Source organism: Bolinopsis microptera, chromosome 11, assembly GCF_026151205.1.
Source record: "Bolinopsis microptera isolate Bmic1 chromosome 11, MBARI_Bmic_1.0, whole genome shotgun sequence".
Taxonomy (NCBI): domain Eukaryota; kingdom Metazoa; phylum Ctenophora; class Tentaculata; order Lobata; family Bolinopsidae; genus Bolinopsis; species Bolinopsis microptera.
This window is the reverse complement of record NC_087082.1, coordinates 12,873,258-12,887,969: the sequence shown is the minus strand read 5'-3', so window position 1 is coordinate 12,887,969 and position 14,712 is coordinate 12,873,258. Positions and strand designations below refer to the sequence as shown.

At 36.9% G+C, this 14,712-nt stretch overlaps 1 protein-coding gene across 5 annotated transcripts in view; it reads right to left on the bottom strand.

Moving 5' to 3' along the window:
- Positions 1 to 1,872: 1,872 nt before the first annotated feature.
- The window catches only part of LOC134822719 (trypsin-2-like), a 32,117-nt gene continuing 19,277 nt past the window's right edge, over positions 1,873 to 14,712 (bottom strand). The window contains exons 2-12 of one of the 5 annotated variants that reach the window (XM_063833921.1): positions 8,306 to 8,516; positions 7,933 to 8,055; positions 7,476 to 7,599; positions 7,049 to 7,102; positions 6,725 to 6,821; positions 5,987 to 6,098; positions 5,742 to 5,843; positions 5,431 to 5,559; positions 3,158 to 3,278; positions 2,930 to 3,052; positions 1,873 to 2,711 (exon numbers count right to left, since the gene is read on the bottom strand). In XM_063833921.1, the coding sequence (XP_063689991.1) occupies positions 2,422 to 2,711; positions 2,930 to 3,052; positions 3,158 to 3,278; positions 5,431 to 5,559; positions 5,742 to 5,843; positions 5,987 to 6,098; positions 6,725 to 6,821; positions 7,049 to 7,102; positions 7,476 to 7,599; positions 7,933 to 8,055; positions 8,306 to 8,494 (1,464 nt within the window). In that variant the 5' untranslated portion in view covers positions 8,495 to 8,516 and the 3' untranslated portion in view covers positions 1,873 to 2,421. Of the gene's footprint in view, positions 2,712 to 2,929; positions 3,053 to 3,157; positions 3,279 to 5,430; positions 5,560 to 5,741; positions 5,844 to 5,986; positions 6,099 to 6,724; positions 6,822 to 7,048; positions 7,161 to 7,475; positions 7,600 to 7,932; positions 8,064 to 8,305; positions 8,517 to 14,712 lie in introns of those variants that run through there. The other 4 variants (XM_063833920.1, XM_063833923.1, XM_063833922.1 and 1 more) reach the window with 4 other exon arrangements.

Below are 14,712 nucleotides of genomic sequence, written 5' to 3'. Positions count from 1 at the left end.
AAGTGTGTCTGTTCGCGCCGTCCGTTTGCTGAACTTTGTGACATGACGTCATCAAGGGGCTCAATGCTCCAAAATAATTAATATCGTCAGACGTCAGACAGACAACTTCCCGCTTTAGATTGGATAAGCCTTTTTCTGGTTTAATACTATCAAAGACTACCAATTAATAGAAACGTATCAGTAGAGGGTACCAGGAGGCAGGCAATAATCACTTCTCCCAGTTAAGCAGTTAGATGACTCCAAGAAATTATTTTTTAAGAGCTCCTTTTGACTTGGTTAGAACTTTACATGGGAGGCCCGGTTATATGTTTGTTTGGGCCCGGACGGTGCCGGTGGTTCTAATGACCATTTACTAAAATACATAAATACAAAATACAATATAGTATAAATATTATAATCAGAAGTTTTATAAATCATATCCGTCCAAGTTAAACTTGAAGGGCGCTACACGCACGACGAAAACTCCCTTTAATATGAGCTGAAGTAGACTACTACAGTAGTCGTAGAGCTAGTAGCGCTTGAAATTGACAGAACTGAAAACGAAATCTGACAATTGTCGCGAAAACTGACAGTTTTGTGTGCTCAAAGTGTCGAGAAATACTGACAGTGCAAGACTGGGCACACAAGAGTGAGTTAAAACATCCTCCACACAACAAAAACTTGAATACACTAATAATAATCAATTATTAAAAACACACAAGCTCATTCTGCAGTCTTATTAGTCTTATCAGTACTCTTTATAGCACCGTTTCTGATAAAGTGTAGCTTATCAGGCTGCTCAGTTACCAGTCTTTTCATGTCCCTGACGAGTTCTCTTTGCTTGGCTCTCTGTTCTGGAGATCGATCTGGGCTGATAAAAACAGTTTTAAACTTTTCCGTTGCTCGCAGGTTTCTCGATTTAGCGAGAATCTGATTAACAATTGTTGCACTTGCCGCAGTCACTTTAACTGGTCTCACAGCCTTGCCAGGTTTGAGTTTTCCGACTCTACTAGCTTCAATTCTGGGTTTCTCTCCGATTGCTGAGAACACTTCACTGACCACGGTGCTGAGCTCCTCATTGTCCTGCTCCGATAAAGACTTTCGGTCTTCCTCCTGTACCACAGTTTTCACAGCTTTCTTGATCATTTCAGAACTGACAGGCTTCTGAGATTCTGGAAAATTCGCCTGTAATACCGAGCTGAATGGATTGGAATTCAGCCTTGACAGACTCTCCGACTGACGATTTAACTGACGTTTGTAACGATTCTAACTGTTCATTTTTGCAGGCTAGTAGTTCTGACTGCAGCTTAATGATGGTCTCCTGTGTCTCGAACATAAGATGTTTAACTGAGTTTGAGGCCATCTTGTAGTCCGTGGATACGACACCAGTGAACTCCTCCAAATATCTTAATGCATCGTGCAACAAGTCACACGCAGTGTCCTTGTTCATCTTCTATTCCTCACGCGCGAAGGGGATAGTTGCCCCATTGCTGTGATCTCCATCTCGTTCATAGCCTTGCTGAGAAGTTCAACTGAGTCACCCCTTAACATGTTGATCTCCTTTTCACCATACTCGCTGGGCGGGATGGTCATGGTCGTGTAACACGGTGATACACAAACCACTGTAGCTGCACGTTACAATCAACAGAGATAAGCACTAAGATAAGAGAGTAAGAAAAGAGCAACGTATGCAATTAGTGTAATACTGAACTGAGGAGAGTCCGTCTCGGAAGGTTCTGAGCCCACTATTGAAGTATTGAGCGTCTGAAAACTTTGAGTTTTATGGAATTAATGATTTTCTTGATTAATATTTCAGTCGTGATTGTATTGCGAATTTAGCTAAGAGTCAAGACTTTCAATTTTGGTGAGTTGACATAAATGAATACAACTATATAGAACAAAAATGTAGAACGAGAAATATAAACAATGAACAAAAACCTTTTCTAAAACGTGATCAGAAAACAATGGAATGAAGCATTTTACACTACACTGATTATTTAACACGTGGGAGAATCTTTTAGTAAAAAAATTAATTTTAAATGACTTAGTTCTAAAGTCCATTATTGATGGTGCGATAAGCTTTCAACGTCTTTATCCAAGCTAGATTTTTCATACAAAATGAATTAATTCGTATATTTTTTAGAGAATAAATGATGATATTGCAATCTCACACAAAACGATCAAGTTCTTTTTCTATAGCACAAAGCAATATATGATGAATCTTTCAAATCTGCATTTTGTCAGTGAAATATCATTAACTTAAAAGCATAAAATGTCTCTAAAATCCACAAAATATTATCTTACTCGTATGATTTTCTTGAAACGGAAAATATTGACAATATGTTTATCAATCCTGGACATAATTATCAAAGTTATCTCAAAAATAAGATGTAAAATCATTTCTTACCAGCAGAAAATCTTAGATTAATCGCAAAATAGTTTTCAAACGCACAGCCTCATAAAAGCCGCAGCCAAAACCACAGCTAACGAATAAACAACACCCCTATCTCCACACTCCATATCAGTTTCATCAGCTCCCCCCACACAGTCATCGTAACCATTGCACACGTGAGCTCGTCTGATGCACCACTCATTGGGACACTGGTAGTCTGTTGGGTAGCAACCCACTGCCTTCTCAGACATTTCTCCATCTGGTGGGTCAGGGTAGATACAGCCTATCTCGTCAGATAAGTCCAAGCAGTCGTGCACTTCATTACATTGGGATGAGGGGACTGAGGATACACTGAATCACATAATGATAAATCAATTTAAATCAAATCTTTTAGCTTGTAGGTAAGCGGTCTCAACTTGGATGAAAGAAGAATACAATTTGATACGTCTTGATTATCAATATAATATATTTCGGAGAATCATATAGAATCTATTTATAGAATCTACCTAACTGACAAACATTCTAATGCACTAAGATATACAGGCACATTTTTCAAACCTCGACATGAAGAATCATCCAGAACTTGATAGGTGAATGTTAAATCAATAACCATATCTTCCTGACCGAGTAGAATGACGAGCATTGCTTGATCTGAATCTGAAGCAAAACCTGATTCTGCCTCTGAAACGGGTATCAAATTATATGACAGCATATTATTATGATATAGAACCTGCTATCAAAATTCCATCGTAAATGTACAAATAACAAGCATCAGGGTTAACTTACGGACAGAAGAGTAAGTCTCAGGCGTAAGTTCTACGATTGGTTCTTTCGTCATGTCGTAATCATGGAACATCTTTATCCTGCTGTACTTACTGCTGCCTAAATTTACTGACAAAGACTTTACCTGAGGTCATTTTAACGATTTTATAATCCCCTCGCATGATTTGTGTACATTTGTTGAAAATTGAAAAAAAATTACAAAAATATAAAAGATAAATAAATACTTATGGTTGGTGGGCTAGACAGTGAAACACGCAAATGTAGTGTATACTTCGTTAAATTACATCATTAGCTACAAAGGAATTAAGTTGGTTAGTTTTATTAGTACTATATATACGAAGATCTAAAATGCCTCAAACAATCGAGAATCAAATAACCTAAATAAAATACACAAGGTAAATGGAGATGAACTACACAAAAATATAGCTTCAAAAATGAAGCTTCAAAAAAGAAGAACTAAAAACTAAGAACCTTATCTTTCAACTTTGCATCTATTTAAACCCAAGCAATTAGTTCTATACTTCTCAATATACCTAAATTCCTCCCTATTTAATCCCCTGGGGTTACATTCTTTCAAAATGGCAAATTTATAGTTGTCAATAGTAAAAATGTCACTGTGATGTTCATAGGCATGAATCGAAAGGGCTGATTTATTACGATCCTCTACTTTAAAACAGGCTCTGTGTCCATTGACACGTTTATGAAAGTTTTGCATTGTTTGCCCGAAATAAGTGTCTTCTACAACTATCTCATAACCTTCTTCCTTTATAAGATTACAAAGCTTACATTGGGCCACATAAATAACATTTTTAGATTTACAATTATATCTGATAGGAACTACTAGCTTCTGTCCATTAACTACAAATTCTTCCCCTGCCCTACACATATGCCTGCATGTTCGGCATCTTGGTGCATTGCATTTCTGAGTCCACTCTGAATTATTTTCTGCCGGTGTTCTGCAGATAGCACTGTTTCTCAGTACTCGGTTACCAATCGAGCAGCCTTTCTTCGATGCCACCGTGATTTGTGTTGGGCCTAATAGTGCTTCAATGTCCGGTTCCAACTCCTTTAAGACTGATTTAAGCTGGGGCATCTCCGATAGGTGTTGGACTGAAAACACCATGGAAGTTTTTTGGGGAACATGAACACTTCCTTCTGAGTTGGGTGGAGGATTGAACAGCTTCTCCAACACTTTTGGCTCTAAGGCGTTCAGTTTCGCTGAGTCGTGTCCACTACGACGCAAATCCGATTTCAATTGCTGTAGGTCCGCCTGCCGTGTATCCTCTCTTGAGTTCCTGTTAGCAATCCGAAGCATTTGGGAGAAGGCTACGGAGTTAAACACGTGTTTTGGGTGGAAACTGTCAGTACGGAGAAAATTCCTGGCATCTGTCGGTTTGGTGTAGAGCTTATATTGGATCTTGTTGGTTGTGTCCAAATACAAGGTTATGTCCAGGAAATTCACCTCCTTCCCCAATTCCCAGCTGCCAAACCTTATCCCGTATTCCGCTGCCAGTTGGTTCAATTTCTGTACAAAAGAATCAAACTGCCTTGCCGTACCCTTCCAGATTATGAAGCAGTCATCGATGTAGCGTAAAAACAGTTCAATGAGACTATCCCAAGGGAGATCATTCCTAAGTTTTTTATGCATAAGCCAGTGCAGAAATAGATCAGCGATCTGCCTTGAATCGCATCCCCCTGTTGGGATCCCTTTCTCCGACTTATAACAATTGTCTCGGAACGTAACACAAGAGTGGTTAAAGGAGAGTTTGGTGAAATTCAGCAAAGCGTCCTTAGTCCTTTCAGATGTGGTTCGATCCGATTCAAAAGCGTCCGCCATGGCCTCTAGTGCTAAACGTGGGTTAATGGAGGGGTACAGGGCTTCCACGTCCAGGGTGGCTAGTAGGGTGTTTCCTCTTGGTGGGGATGAGTTGTGTTGCTCGATTTTCCTCATAAGATGGGGAGTGTCAAGCAGGAATTCATCTCCACAGTAGTCCTGGCTGATTTTTGTTAGGTGTGGGCTTGACCATTGCCCTAGTCTATAGAGGGGACCATGCTTTGCTGCATTGATGAATCTTTGTGGTGGTACAACCTTGTTCCTGATTTGTTCTTCTGATAGCTTGTGTACTTTGAACAAGGGCCAGATTTTTGGTGGTACTGGTCTGTAATCCGGGCTGTGTTTCATGTTATTATCCGTGTTGAGACCTGTTATTATAGTCTTGTCCTTAGATGTTATGTGTCCAATGTGTTCTAATAGATAAATAAATAAGAAAAGTGACCTGAACCCGACAATATTTGCCAGTGTTGCACTGCATCTTTATAAACTCGGTCTGATAGTTGAGGCCATTGTTCGACCAGGAGTACACTTGTGGTTCCGTTGTAGCTATCAGCTTCACCCAGGTTCTATTCTGAATGGTCAATCGTCAGATGGCTCTAAAACTGTAAAGATTGGACAGAAAATTACATACACTTCCGTGTTCATGATTTTAAACGTTGCGCTTCTAGTTGATCTGCAGTCTCAGCTAGAGTAAAATTGCATCTTTGAAATAAAATTGAACAACTTAGGTAAGAATACAAATAAACAGCCAACCATGATTTTATTGGCCCAGGATTTCATTTTAACCGCATCAGAGTTTATGTCATAGGACGGTTTTTTGTCATAACCGGTTATAGAATAGCTCACCATACCGACCTGCGAGTTAAAAATATAATAATTTTAAGTTTAGTTATATTTCTCGACAAATGCACTGTAAGACGTCTCAAATTCTGTTAATCAAAGGGGCGAGAATAGTTAGTAAGCACTCAAAAATACCATGTGATTAAGAAAGCTCTTACTAGTTCGGTAACATTGTCCTTCATCAGAACTAAAGGTCCCCCGGAGTCACCCTGAGCAGCTCGGTGCTTCATGTTCTCATCCCCACTACACCACATACTATCGTCCAGCAACCTGTTATTTAGCAAGGTTTTACAGGTTATTTAGCAAGGTTTTACAGGTTTTTAAACAAGGTTTTACAGTTTATTACACAAGGTTTTACAGGTTATTACACAAGGTTTTACAGGTTATTACACAAGGTTTTACAGGTTATTATTAAACAAGGTTTTACAGGTTATTATTAAACAAGGTTTTACAGGTTATTATTAAACAAGGTTTTACAGGTTATTATTAAACAAGGTTTTACAATTTAGTATTTACAGGTTATTACACAAGGTTTTACAGGTTATTATACAAGGTTTTACAGGTTATTATTAAACAAGGTTTTACAGGTTATTATTAAACAAGGTTTTACAGGTTATTACACAAGGTTTTACCAAATTTTACTACTCGACGTTTAAATGTTTATCAATTATGGCTATGCAATGCAATGCTCCAAAGTTAAATTTACTAAAACCCAGTTAAAGATCATTCTTAACATTTAAAAAGGGAATCATCATGCGGAAGTTTCTTGAACAATGAATAAAGCAATAAAGTATGATTTAATTTTCATAATTGCTGATTACTAATAATAACAACTACGAGTATGATAAAATTCAACTTAGAATGCAGAGTATAAAAATAGACAAACGCGTAATTACGATCCATAGATATTCAAGCAGTCTGTTCGCTGTGGCACATCTTGATCAATATACTGAAGCCGAACGGCTACTTCACCAGTTTCAGTTAATCCATACCCTGCAAAAAATTCTGACTGTATTGGCAATTTTCTCAAGTTTACGTAGATTATAAAAGGCCATTTGCTGCAGTATGATCAATATCAAATCTCGGGTAATCTAGAATTGGCAGTGGTAGTTCAATTAGTTCCGCATTTTCGGAATGTTGTACGATAGTGATATCTTTATTAGATCTTTTTACCTTGTGAGATACAAAGTGAAACAGTATTACAATTAGTCAATTCTCACCAGAAACACGGACTGTGTCACCAGGTTCGGCCCCCTTATCTGCAATAGCGACGACTGAAACGTTCTCGTTAAGAATAAGTGGATCCTTCAAATGGAGCAATGCTATGTCGTGCTGCGAGTGAAGGTGGGTTTGAATGGTGGCATGATCATGATTGAGGGTGATATGAAGTGATTGAAGATGTGATAGCGTAAAGCATTAAACATCTGCATTCCTTATCCTAAATTCAACAATCCTACAATAACATAACTAATAACTGGTATTGCTGTATCTCTAATATAGAGATTCCTAGGTGGCATAGGTATTCATATTATCTAATATTTAAACTATCATAATTACTGTGTTTAAACTCGAATCTCTTAAAATGAATGTCTTCGAATAACTTAAGAGAACAGAAATGGTAAACAGTATAAAAAATAGCCAAATTACGTGCAAAATTAAAGCTAACAGAAAGTGAAGCATCGTTGTAGTTCTCGTGGGGGAACATCATGTCAACATAACGGTGCTGTTCACTGTCTGATTCTTCCAGCACATGCAGGGTACCTGCCCAAACCTGACAACAGTATATAAATATTAACCTCCCAAATTAATGTTCGAGACATCTCCCATCGGTATTGCAAGAACGTACGAAGAACGATCAACAATTATCAAGGAGACAATGGAAGGCGGCTGGGTCTTATTGCTATGAATCATATAATTTATTTGTTTTATCTGTGAAAAATAATAATATAATGGAATCTACGAGAAAAATAGCCGATTATAGATTATAGTCAGATTTATTCCTGGTTCAACTTCAGAGCATATATGTTTTTTGCACATCTGGTAAATAAAACCCTAACCAGCCCCACACCATCTCCCCCTGCCTTCTAAATAATTAAGAACTTGCCGTAAACATTGCTATATTGACTATCTTATTTTTCAAGACAGTGCAATGGGCAGCAGTTATCAGCCACCATTGGTCAATAATGGCTCCACCACAGAGGCCCGAATCGTCATATGACAACAAAATCTGAAAAGCTGTAATATTATCATGATGACGCCCGGAAAGAAGGTACCCTAACGCTTGGAAAATAAAACAAATGACCAAAAATGCTAAATTTCAGACATGCAGTAACCTGTAACATTGGTCGTCAAAGTTACAAAATTCGAATATTATAAGATATTTGGGTGCAGATGTTTAACGACGGTTAACTTTGCGAAATAGCTAAAACTATCGAACACTTATCATCATAATATCATAATTTATAAACTTATCCAACCTGATATGGAGCGATACTTGCATCAGCATCCTTTCCCCAATATATTTTTTCTTCTTTTTCTAACTGTGGCATGTTATCATTAGCTGTCTTTGTTGGCAAGTTCCATAGTTTAATCATCCGTGGGAGGATCTCTTTATCCGCACATAACAATGTAGCCAGTAGATGTGGCAAGAGAAGAAATAACTTCATTCAAAATCTCACCATTTGACCTAGCAAAGACAAGTTCTTATTCGACAAAGTAGATAACTGTAAGCTAGGCAATATAAAATTCGAAAATAGTTGATTAAGAAAATACGTCCGTATGAAATCAGAAAATAAAATTATGTAAGTCGTACAACTATAATGTATCGTGAAATGAGGAATGAAATAATACGACAATTAAGTATATTGTGATTATGAAAATACTTATAAGTTTATCAATACAGATTCAAAATAAATAATAAATAAGCAAATGTAAAAATAAAACTGATATTTAGCAGAGAACTTGGCTTAGACAAAAAGTGCGCACTAAAAACCACTGAGTGCCAACGAAATACCAAGTACGTTTAGCATAAATAATATTAATAAAATTACTACATGTACATTGTACATTGAACAGTATAAATTTCCTCAAAGGTATACGCACATATGAAACAGCGATACAACACTAATCCCAGTAATAATTGATCTAATTCCCGCAGCGTGGGAATAAAAAACTTCTGTGTAATTACAATGGTAGCTCGAATTGTCCCTAAATCAAATCAAATCAAATCAAAATATAATGATTGTGGAACACAACAAGAAAATTGAGAATAATCTTGTGCGAGGGTAGGGACCCAGATGTCGTTTCTAACCCAAATAAACTTTAAGGAGGCTTCTCATCAGTAGCCGCACCTCCTTACTCGGTTTCTGAACTGGAATTCTATGGGTTTCCAGACGGCCAGACCGAGTATTACCACCGCATCCTTCTAGAGTTCATCACAAGTAGCACCCACCTTGAAGATCTTTGACACCCAGACACACCCCATTGGCGAACAAACTTTGGATATAATCTTACATGCTCCCGAAGGAATCCCTGGTTTATGGTCTCACACATCATCAAAAATATATCTACTAAAGTTTAAAAATTATCTTTAATATATTGGCCTAAACAACCAAGTTAAAATGAATCTAATTTACATACTTTCCACTACTATATAAGTTGATAAAGCGTTTTTTAGCAACATGAGGATTACACACAAGATAATCATTGTGCTTCTCTTTATTAGTAGCATAATTTAATCCCTCGATCTTTCCTAATACTTCGTCCGAAACATACCAAAAATGACTATCATTTACAGATCCGTTTAAAATAGTCTCTTTTTTGAAAGCCTCTAATCTTATTTTAAAACTTAACACAGTCCCACAATTCTTGACATCCGAGGGGAGTTTGTTCCAATATGGTCTCACCCTCTCCGGAAGAAAAGAACTGTGGACTTTCTTCATTTTACTGCTACTTTTACTGCATCTACTGTTTGATACCACATTAAGACCAGATCTGCTCATACTGAACAAACCAGCTCCGTAATTGGCGAAACCACTTATCATTTTAAAAGATTCAATGATAAACATATACTCGTCCTCTCCATATTCGCAATCCTCGGCAAAATTCACAGATCTGGGATTGCCTGATACACTTGTTTGTTTTCTCCGGGACACTTGTGATCGTCTGGGTAGCATCCCACGGTGTACTTGTTTTGTTTTCCCGGTATAGTATGGTTGTAATTGCAATCTATTTCGTCTCTCATGTCCATGCAGTCCATTTCTTTGTCACACCTAAACGACTTGTGACCTGAAATTCAATTTCTTACTATGGCGGCCGCTGTAATAAGTTGATGGTTTTCAAAGGTTACCGGATAATTTTATAAGACATACCAATAGGAATGCGTTTTTTAAAGGAGATTAAACTGTGAGAATTTTGAATACCGACCACAGTTTATCAATTTTCACCATAACAACATTCTGACCCTCTTCTCTAATAATTTGAATATTTTATCAAAATCAAATGATGAAACTAGAATTCTAACTCATCTCTATACGGACACGTTCATAAAAAGGTGGCACTAGAGATTGATTTTTCACTGCCAAAATTGTGTGAAGCATTTTAAAATACTTGTATCTCAATGAGTATGCTATGAAAGTTAACCAAATTTTAATATGTGGTCCAAAAAGATTCAAATATCACATAATTAAGTCATTCATCTCTTTATATCTGTTAATTGTGCAGATATGAGCCAGAAATCACAAAATATTCATTTCTTGCACCTCTAATGATGAATTTACATTCTGTGAGTGTGTCCTGCTTCTCAATGTGATTATTGAACCTTTTTGAGATAGTTGAGTGTTAAAAGTGCAAAGTATCACCGGTTAAATGTGGAGTTACGATGCAATTATCACACAGGGTTAATTCTGACTAAGTGTTTTAGAATGATGAATGTGATATGAATATCAACGGAACGATTGTAACAATGAACTCTATCAATCACAATTATATCATGCTAACTAATATTTAGAGAATTTAGATGGTTAAAAGTGCCATAATGAGTCAAAAATCACATAAATGAGCATGTATTGAAATTATGCAGTATCAGGGGAATGTATCACTTTTTGGCTCTATATCAGGTTGGTATTCATAGTAAATCTGCAGTAATTTGTTGTGACACTTGTTTATGGTCATGGAGAAGTTCGTTATTAGAGTAATAGTGGAATCAATAATCACAAAAAACTGATTTTAAACTGAGTAAACTAGGCAAGTACTTTTACAGCTCAAGCCATGATAATTTTGTCGCCATAATGTGACAAATGAATCATATCAGTAACATATAATACTTAATCGGATTTTTGAAATGTGATTATCGAATCATTACCTTTACTTTCAAAACGTCATTACAACTTGAACATTACGTATGATTCAATTATCACACTTTAAAGGAAATTACATATTTGGTAGCCAGATTTGTGTGATTTTTGAATCATTTAAGCACCGAGATCAAAAATTATCGCTCAAAGGCCTTCAATATGGTATAAGCTTAGACATGGATTCAAAAATCACATAATAAGAATCATAGAATGGATATAAATTGTCATATCGTGCACTTAATTTAAGGCTTACTATAGTGTGACTTAATAGCGCACCTTTAACGAAAATGTGATTTTTGAATCATATTAACTGGTTTTAATACTATTTAATACTATTTTGTACCCTAAAAAATGATAGAAAGCCAATAAAAACGTAAGATGATTCAATAATCACTGCTCAAAATAGGCTCATTTCCAACGTTTAAGTTGTGATTTTTGAATCATTTTGGCACCAATAACAATTTCAGATAAGACATTCCATTCCTTACATGAATTATAATCACCATATCAATTTTGACGTCTTTGTGAATAGTACTTTTCAGATTATCTAGTGTTGATTCATCTTGCATTTCTAATTGTGTGATATTTGAATCATTGGCACACAAATAACGATAACTCCTGTAATATAAGCACTAGAGACTCCGTGATTTCAGGATCATGAAATTTAATCGAATTTCTAAAGGTATAGATAGATATATCAACCAACAAAGAACAATGACTATTTTTAAAACGCATTTAAAAAAATCAATCTCTAGTGCCACCTTTTTTTTAACGTGTCCATACTGCACTGGATGCAGTTATCTTAAACACTTCCAAAACAAGATAGGTAATGAACCGTCCAACATCTGCAACAAATGCGAAGAGGAAACAGAAACCACAGAACATTACCTAACCATATGCCCAGCCTACGCACTAACAAGGAAACAAGTGTTTGGTAACTTTATCATCAATTCAGGTATATTCCACAATCCACACCCTCGCCTTTCCTAAGCCTATACTTAAATTTGCGCTTATTTTGAAGTACTTAGATTTTTATGATCCCCCTTAGCTTACTGTACAGCCAGATTATCTCCCTCACAGACTTACCACCTTGTTCTGGGCCGCCATTTCGGTGCTTAGTGACCAGCACCGTAGAGATATGCCAACTCTATGGTCAGAGTTTTAAGCTACCAATTTGACGAACCCCCTTTGATCTCGTTTCAGCTGTTGCTGTTCTTGAATGAGGGAAATGATCCAATATTATTTTATGCTATACCCGAGCCTACCCGACCTCCCTTTGTGACCTGCATTCCTTGTTTAATTGATGACAATCATTAACCACTTAAATACACAGGACTATACGTTCACAAGACCCCCCGATAGCAATCAGGATTGGATATCCACGTCCACCCTCAATATAGAAGAAGAGAAGAACATCCAACACCCAGGACCACTTTTTTCTTCGGCCCGTGGAGGGGCCCCGGTTTTTCCCTCCCTATATTTTTTTATATCCCTCTATTATTGTTACTATTGTTTCCATATTGTTATTTTCTATAACCAGTCGGCTCAGTTTGTTTTGGTCCGGGCCTTGCTTGCTGGCCCTGCCATGGCTCTCTAGCTTGGGCCGGTTCGACTTATATACAGTGGGGTGACATATGTTTTCGTCACTTCTGATAATGACAATACAAACAGTGTTAAACTAACAATTTTAATTGAACCATAACTCCGTTTCCGGACCACCGATTTACAAAATTCAAAAATAGGTGTTTAGAGAAAATTCTGAACTTTTCTCGTACTGTAGAAATTAAGTTCATTCGTACTTCAGAAGAGACTGGCAGGCCCTTAAATAAGGGGTTTGATCACGATAATGATAATATTTATGAAGGAGCACATGTTTTAATAGCAAGCTAAGAATATGTCTCTACTTTAACATTACCATGAAGTTTAAAACGGGATATCTTTGTACTGCATTGTTCGATTTCAATAAAATTGACATGGTAACAAGACCAAATGTTTCTCAATTGATTAAAATAAATACCGTTAGAGTAGAGTTGTCAATTTTCAGCCAGAGATATCATAAGTTTTCTATGCTAAGTTGGATATTGTGAAGACTTCCCTGTTCCTTAGTTTTAAGTGGTGTCAGAGATGTTACATCGTCACAAAATTTACTACAAATACGCCAAAGGGTCTGGACCTCGCACTAAACAAATTCTCCAGACTCGTAATTACACTCACTGCTAACAATATCGCGTGATGTGCACGCAAACTCGCGCGCATTCAGAAGTGACGAAAACATATGTCACCCCACTGTATATATACAGCTTATTAATCCTATGTTACCAGAACTCGCTCCTGTCGCATTCGTAAGGCTTACTAATTATTTTATGCTGTTGATGCCGAAAACTTGCTGCATTTACCCATTGTAACTTTTGGTTTCAATTTCACAATATTTAAAATTTCTGGGTAAAGCTTTAAAACTATAAAAAGACATACCGTCACATGTCTTAGTTTCATAAACACATTGTTTTTCGTCGTAAAGTCTATACATAAACTTTATTTTGACATTGTTACCACGTCCAGGGGCGAATGATCCGTAGATGTTAACATTTAAAGGAGCTTTCAGAAATTCCAACCGGGGTAATAATCTGAAATACGCTGATAAGAAATTAAGTTAGTAAGAAAGAATACAATGAATCTGTAATAAATAGAGACACAGCACACAAATGTATTTATTTCAGATAGACCTGTCGATAAACTACTGGGCTGCGCCGCGCATCAAACAATTCTTCTCGCAACCAAATAATTTGTAATTCTTCTTTGGTATGTGGTAGGTTGCATGGTAAGATGCACCACAAACAATCCTTAATCAACAGTTTTAAACTATTTTTACAACTACAATTTTACTGGGCCGCGCTCAGCCTGTCATTCCGCCTAATCTCTATCAACATTAAAGCCTGGGGTCCTCAGGTAACTACAATTAAGCCAATAAGAGGCCAAAAATTTGCAAAGTTAGTAGTATAGTGTTATGGTTTGGAGCCCTGTTTGAGCGCTATTGTCCGATACACATTTTATTAAAATGTCATTTTAGCACAGTCAAAAGTTGACTTCAGACTAATCTGCCACAACTTTAGCTGGAGGTTACAAGTTCGAATCCCAGCCGGACCTATTCTAAATTCTTTTATTTGTCAAAAATTTTAGCGCAGTTGACTAATCTGTCACATTTTAGCAAAGAAGGTTTCAAATTTGAATCTCAGCCATTCTTTAATTTATATATTTATATTCAATACTTAATACTCGACACTTATAGATTTAATATTTGACGCAAAAATCTTGCTCGATAACCGTCGTCATAATTGATGATTTTTGAATCCTCTCACGTTTAACTTCATTATTATACTTTAATATGTTACTGGGTTGTAGCGCGATGCGTTACTGTGCCGCGCCGCGCACTCAATGAGGCTTCTCACATCGGCGAGATGCGCTACTGTGCCGCTCCGAGCTGCAATGAATTGACATCGTCAATTAAGTTACTGGGCCGCGCTCAGCCTGTC